The sequence below is a fragment of the Chelon labrosus genome (assembly GCF_963514085.1).
Source record: "Chelon labrosus genome assembly, chromosome: 12".
Classification (NCBI taxonomy): Eukaryota; Metazoa; Chordata; class Actinopteri; order Mugiliformes; family Mugilidae; genus Chelon; species Chelon labrosus.
The window spans coordinates 8,385,637-8,393,232 of NC_140345.1; the positions used below are offsets into that span (position 1 = coordinate 8,385,637).

Genomic DNA, 7,596 nt, shown 5'->3' on the forward strand with positions numbered 1-7,596 from the left:
TGACTGCTGCACGTAAACACAGAACAATTATCATTAAATATGTAAAGTATAACGTCTAATTCCATCAACGTTAGCTCTACCTTGGCCTTACTATGGGCAAGTCCATACAGCTAACGTTAGCCGAGGTGGCTAATTTATACTTGGCGTAACGTTAGCTTAACGTTCAGTGTGGACTGTAAAAAACGTATCTATTCTTTTGCAGTGCATTATCGCTAACATCTGTTTGGTAACAAGAATCTAATCAGTTAAAACTATTAACTTTTATTAAACGTATAGCAATATCTATGCCAATACCCGTTACAGCACATACCACTTCCGGTCAACATCGAAATAAAACATGTTTACCGCCGGTTTGTCAAGTCAACGTCCCAATTTCATGTCACACCGAACTATCTATTTATCGTAAAAGTCATGTTCATTGTCAAAAAAGGCATAACTTTAAAATGTATTTACTATTTCTTTCAAAAAAGAAAGTCCAATTAACTATCATCTCAATTACCTTGAAAACTATAACGGAAGTATGGGCATACGAGCTGCTTAAATTTGCATTGCTCAAAGGGGCACATGGGGGTTACTATTTTGACGTTAGATATGCTGGAATTAGCGTTTAAGGGAAATAAATCGTACTTTTATACGCACCTTTTTACGCGTGGCACTGCTCAGGGGTAATAAACAAAACTAAACATGCATATCCTGGTATGAATTGGCCACGCCCAGTCAAGGTGACTAAACGACATACGATTGGGCAATATAGCTGTCACTCCCACTGAACGCCGTTTTAATTGGTCAATAAAACCTCTTCCTCCTTGACATGTCTCTGATTGGACCAAAAAAGTCTCGACGCCCATCGTTCATACATTTTATTTGGCGCCGTTAACGCGTATTTTAAAGAAACCGTACACACATAATAGACTAGGTCAGGGGTTCCCAAACTTTTCCATGCCAAGGCCCCCAAACAGCATTAGCTTTTGGCCAGGGACCCCCTTTGCAAACCAACAGACAATGCTACAAAATATATAAAGAAACGTTATCTTTTATAATGTATTTTCTTACTTTTATTCACTATTCAATAACTATTACATTTGTTTAGCATAAGTGCTGCCTCATATTTTCTGATTTTAGTTGGCCGGGAGTTCTTAGAGGTTTTTTTTTTTTTTGCAGCAGCAGCAGCAGCAGTGTCCTCCACGACAGGCCTGTTGGTCTGTTCCTTCGGTCTCTTTCTTGTCAAAAACCTGGCCATTTTGTGCTAGCTACATGCTAGCTACATGCTAGCCTGAGGAGCATAGCAGCTTGATAAATGGTGCCACCACCAGGTCTACACAGATTATGAGGTCATGAACGATGTTTTGACTTTTGACTGGCAGGGAATCAGAAAGATGAGCATGGCAAATAACATTTAGATATGATATATTATTAATAATTATGTTTTATGATAATGATTTAAAAAATAATTAGATTATATTTTATAATAATGATTAAAAATAATTATTTTATATTTCTGTCATTTTTCTAATTTTTTTTCTTATCTTCCCTCCAATTGTCTGAGGCCCCCCTAGCGCCCCCTGGCGGCCCCCCAGGGGGCCGCGGCCCCTACTTTGAAAACCACTGGACTAGGTTACTCTGGAAACTGTAATAATATGTTGTTAGATTAAGTAATTACAATACACACTCCAGTACAAAATATTGGGCTACTGAAGTTTTTTTTTTTTTTTTTGCTACTCAAGAGAAAATATTCTAGACACTAATGTATGGGATTACATGTAGGACTGAAGAACACCGTAAAGGATAAAAGTATTGAGATAAGTGCTACTTTACTGAGGACTTGCTTGTCCCCTGAGTAGTTCATTTATTTTAGTTTTGTGTATGTGCATTGCATATCTTTAAACTAGCATGTTTTTTTACGATACTAAAAACTGGGGCAGAAGGTACTGCAGCTCATTTGTGCTCCACGTCTCCGACTGACTTTTGCTGTATGCCCTGGCCAAAAGCAACAGTCTGGAGTCTACATAACTGTTAAATGTCTCTCAACGAATACACTTAAATACACAAAACTTTTTGACAATAATCGATGGAGATATTCATAAGAGGGGAAAGCAGATGACAGTTCATTATTCCTACATGAGGTAGCATGTGTCACAGGAATTTTATTCCAAATCCACAAGCATCAAATATTTTTTTCTTGTCTACTAAAAACAGAATCATGTTGTTGGTTTTAGTACGTGGAATGGTATTTTACTCAGCCACCAAATACTGTGCTACTTTCTGGAGTTATATATTAAAATCAAGTAACCCTGAATCCCATAACCCTGAAATTAATGTCCTTTGGTTTGACTTTTGCCCAGCACCAGGATAGTTGTGGTAAAAGTGGCTTTCTGCAGAGGGAAAAAAATTGGTCTGACTATCATCTTGCGATTGGTAGTGTGCCCTTGATAATAATACTACCAGGAGAGCAGTGGAGTAGAAACCTCCTGCATGGCTGCAATGAAAATCTCTTGGAATGTATTTAGTGATTTTATAACTTAATGCAGTGTTTCTTCATAGCTGCATCAGTACTCTCCACCACTTACCAGTATTTGACATTTATTTTAAATGTGATTGAAATTTAATCACTGAATTGCTGTTTCATTATTTATATGGACACATAAATGAAGGGGAAACCAAGTTTTCATTTGAGAACTTTATTGGCATTGAATGACAAGGGATCTCTAATGTACGCTAAAGTTTGAGTCTAGCAATGTAGTTAACACTATGTGGGTTTCTTGGTTATGCATGGTTGCTCCTTTTTGATCGTTTTGTCTTGGCATTTGTGTCTAGAACTTCACATCTTGATCTTCAAGCATCCTCATCACCCTCCTCTTCAAATTCACCCTCTTCCTCAGCGGTGGCATCCTGGTACTGCTGATACTCAGACACCAGGTCGTTCATGTTGCTCTCTGCTTCAGTGAACTCCATCTCATCCATACCTTCACCTGTGTACCAGTGCAAGAAGGCCTTACGGCGGAACATGGCTGTGAACTGCTCAGAGATGCGTTTGAACAGCTCCTGGATGGCTGTGCTGTTTCCGATGAAAGTAACAGCCATCTTCAGGCCACGGGGTGGAATGTCACACACTGCGGTCTTGACATTGTTGGGGATCCATTCAACAAAGTAACTGCTGTTCTTGTTCTGCACATTGAGCATCTGCTCATCAACTTCTTTCATGGACATGCGGCCACGGAACACGGCAGCAACTGTCAGATAGCGGCCGTGACGTGGGTCACATGCGGCCATCATATTCTTGGCATCAAACACCTGTTGGGTGAGCTCGGGGACTGTAAGGGCACGGTACTGCTGGCTGCCCCTGCTGGTTAGGGGAGCAAAGCCAGGCATGAAGAAGTGCAAACGGGGGAAAGGCACCATGTTGACAGCCAGTTTGCGCAGATCAGCATTGAGTTGACCAGGGAAACGCAGGCAGGTGGTGACTCCACTCATGGTGGCGGACACCAAGTGGTTAAGATCGCCGTAGGTGGGTGTGGTCAGTTTCAGAGTACGGAAGCAAATGTCATAAAGAGCCTCATTGTCAATGCAGTAGGTTTCATCTGTGTTCTCTACAAGCTGGTGGACTGACAGGGTGGCATTGTAAGGCTCGACCACGGTGTCTGACACCTAAGAACACAAACACACAGATATTCAGTCTGTTATTCAGTCTCTTGATTTTTAGAAAAGGAGGCAAAAGCAGCTAAAGATAAACCGAAAAATTGCTGTCACAAGATTATGTTACCTTGGGGGAAGGCACCACACTGAAGGTGTTCATGATACGGTCGGGGTACTCCTCACGGATCTTGCTGATGAGCAGGGTTCCCATACCAGATCCAGTTCCACCACCAAGAGAATGGGTGAGCTGGAAGCCCTGCAGGCAGTCACAGCTCTCTGACTCTTTACGGACCACATCCAGAACTGAGTCCACCAGCTCAGCTCCTTCTGTGTAGTGACCTTTGGCCCAGTTGTTTCCAGCTCCACTCTGACCTGAAAGAGTAAGGAGGGACATACAGGTCTTCACTAATTTCCGCTGTTCATAAATCTTTTTAGTCAGCAAATAATTAGATATATGTTGTCATTCAACCCACCAAACACAAAGTTGTCAGGTCTGAAGATCTGTCCAAAGGGTCCAGACCTCACAGAGTCCATGGTTCCAGGCTCCAAGTCCACCAGAATTGCTCGAGGAACATATTTACCTCCTTCACAAGAAAGAGAAGACAGGAAGAGAAAAAGAGAAAAGAGGGGGAAAAAAGCATACAGCTCAATTTTTTTAATTTTGTAAATCCCATTATATAATACGAGGCATGGGACAGTGATAACATGTGGAATGCTATATTTTGGGATTGCCACTGTGGGATAAATGAAAGGATTATCTTACCATATGTTATCTAAAAACTGAAAATATGTACACGTACTATAACTTCATTACTGTATAAATCAATTTGCAGCTAACCTGTGGCCTCATTATAGTAAACACTGATCCTGTCCAGCTGCAGGTCACTGTCTCCATGGTAAGTTCCTGTGGGATCAATGCCATGCTCATCGCTGATCACTTCCCAGAACTGCAGACACAAAATGGAAGGTATCACATGACAGTTACTTGCAATGAAAGTATGTATTTCCCCACTGACTGTGCTGTTCATGGGACCAGAAACTTTAAATGAGGAAAACAGCAGTGGGTTTGCATCTTTGTATTCCGATGGAAATTACAAGATTTTTCCCATTTCGGCAGGCCATATCTGAACTGCATAAAACCGTTCCCTGCAACACAGCTGTTAATATTTCCACAGTTGTCAACTGATGACTTAGCAGAATGCAGTTCTTTCATATGTAAAACGCAACGGGGCAAGCACAAAGAAGCTACAGATCCCACCGCGGGCAAAACTGAAAATAAACTCCATTTGCAGGAGGTCACACTACAGTGAAGACGCCGATTGTCTTCAAATCTGTATTCATGTGTTGCTCCCTCTTTAAAGACCACACTCAGCCCTTTAAAAGTGTGCAAGCACTAAATCTATAATGCCAGTATTACTGTACCATACTGTAGGCAGCATATATTCCTCTGATACCCTCCAACTCAGGCTTTTTTTTTTTTTGTGATGTAGCCTGTGATTTTCTGCAAACAGCAGCAATAGGAGGATTTAGAGTAATCTGGATAAGCAGGCTGTATAGCAGCTCAGTGCTTAAGAGATTGGGAGTCAGCTATGGACTAAGGATCATGACATTTAAATAAGACCATGTAAAACAAAAATGACCAAGTGACCTTAATATGAGGGAGATCACGGCACAGCATAACCAGGAAGCACATATAGTCAAGAAAAATAGCAACTAAAAGAAAATTATTTGAGTGTTGATGTGACACTATAGATGGCTGTCAGTAAAGAAATTATCACAGTGAAAGAATGAGGACAATAGGCAGGAAAGTGATGCCACACCCTGACCTGATTCAACACAATATAGCCCTTTAGCAGTTCTGTCACTCATACCCTCTGGACATCCGAGTCAATGATGAGTCCAGAGGGAATGGAAATGAATAGGGATTCTTGCTATTCTTGCTACTATATCAGTAGATATAGCCCAGTCAACACAGAGACAGAAACTAAACTCTGAATTTAAAACGGATATAACTTTGCACAACTGAAACAACTGATAACTGAAAATGTCCCAGTATTCACTGTAGTTGGCATTCTCTGGGTATAAAAAAAAATCTAATAAGCCCAATATCCTTGGCATATGTTGTGTTTATTTAAAATATTTTATATGTTTTACCAAGACGTTGTGAACAAATCCACATTAGGTCAACTGAGACTCCAGTGACTTCACCCACTGTGCATCAGCTGTTTCCTCCATTCCTCCCCCACCCTACTCCTAATTTGGTTAGTGGAGGAAAAACATTGATTACAAAGAAAGGGTCCGCTTTGCAGGACATGGACATCTCTGTCATTGGAGCATCATGACAACAATGATGCATCCTGTAAAATATGGGCCATTGTTAATGTGGTCTTTAATATCTGGATACCAGGCCAAGATTCCTAGATGGTCCTCCTTAAACATATGCTGTCTGTGGCAAATGATCGGTTGTAAAACAAAGGGAGACAATAAGACACGGATAATAATGGGCCAGGAAGACCTCCTGTAGCAGACAGCAATTGTTACTGTAAGACTGGGTGGGTGGTGCATGGTACAGAGACTGTGCAGACAATTATTCTGTATTAGAGTGGTCAAAAGGTTTAAAATGACATACAAAACAACAAAAAAAGGGTAAATGAGTGAATTTCTCTTCAGAGGGTGGGCTTTCCAAAAATGCAAACAGTCTCCTTAAAAGGGGGAGAATGTATTCTTTCTTCACCAATTATCCATGCCACACCCTTCCACAGCTCCAGCTGCTTTCTCACCCCCTTTAACTCCAGTCTGCCTCTACAGCCTGCAGAAATAAAATATATTCGATTTGGGCTTTTGATCCATCAGTCATATGTGGGGAGAAATATCTAGGCCTCTCATCCCAGCACCCACTCATTGTCTGGAATATCAGTCATATCTGCCTGTGCAAGACAAAGAAATCAGAGTGCAGACACCTCAGTCTGAAGGGCTCTGACAAGTGAAGAATAGATGGATTTTTTTTTTCTTTCTCTTTCTCTTCCTAGACAATGTCTTGAGGTCAGCTCAATCCAGTCTTGGGACGCAGACACGCCCGGTGTTGTCTGAACAAAACCCACCGTCACACAAGAGCCCCGTTATACCGTTATTTCAATGTTGAATGATCTCCACCCCCACCCACCAGTTACCGCAGTGGATTAAAAAAAAAGTCAGAAAAGCACAAACTGCAAGCTTTTATTGTTTATGAGTGTTCGGATTCTTTGATCATCTTTAAATACTGATATGATCTGTGTGAAAGGAGTATTTTTTTATTTACGCACTGAGAACAAATTCGTCCTTTGTCTTCATACTTAATCAACCAACTACATAGAGACTTTAAAAAAAAAATATCTAAAGCAGAGCTTGACCTGAATAGCCTGACAGAAAAGCTGTCATTTTGTAAATAAATACATTAATTCTCAGTAATTTATTTTCTTACCTTGGCACCAATCTGGTTGCCGCACTGGCCGGCCTGGATGTGCACAATTTCCCTCATAATGGATGAAGAGCTTAACAGCGACGAGCAAATAAAACGTTACTTGGTGAGCGCGATGAGCCGACCGCAGACTAGTGTGAGAGTGCCGGACAATGGATTTATAATGTTGGAGGGCTTCCAGAGCGAGGATGGGGACGGGTAGCGGGCGTGGCCAGACCCAGACCCAGCTGTTGCGCACTGGGATTGGCTGAGACGACCGGCAGACCCAGACCCAAAGACGGGAGGAGGAGGAGCGACGCTGCTGCAGATCCGGGAGTGGAAATTAGATCGAGAGATTGGGCAGAATTTTACCAGCTGGGGTCCTGAAATACCCAGCACGATACATTACAGTTACAGTTTGCTTCAGCGATCAAAATCGGAGGTCTAAAAAACAGAGGACAGAAATTCCAGTAAAACCTGGGGCAAGAAGTCAGTCCGCTCACACCCTTCTCCTCACGGTCCTTTGA

The 7,596-nt window shown here is 41.7% G+C and overlaps 1 protein-coding gene across 2 annotated transcripts; it reads right to left on the bottom strand.

Annotated features, from left to right (window-relative positions):
• Positions 1 to 2,635: 2,635 nt before the first annotated feature.
• On the bottom strand, positions 2,636 to 7,233 carry tubb5 (tubulin, beta 5). 2 transcript variants are annotated; one of them, XM_084557455.1, is made up of 5 exons: positions 7,094 to 7,233; positions 4,472 to 4,580; positions 4,107 to 4,217; positions 3,761 to 4,005; positions 2,636 to 3,645 (listed from the first exon to the last, which is right to left on the bottom strand). In XM_084557455.1, the coding sequence occupies exons 1-5, from the start codon at positions 7,148 to 7,150 to the stop codon at positions 2,833 to 2,835; spliced, it is 1,335 nt and encodes a 444-aa protein (XP_084413581.1). In that variant the 5' UTR covers positions 7,151 to 7,233; the 3' UTR covers positions 2,636 to 2,832. The 2 variants fall into 2 exon arrangements, with proteins under 2 accessions (XP_084413581.1, XP_084413580.1); XM_084557454.1 differs by lacking the exon at positions 7,094 to 7,233 and having other exon boundaries at positions 4,472 to 4,746.
• Positions 7,234 to 7,596: the final 363 nt, after the last annotated feature.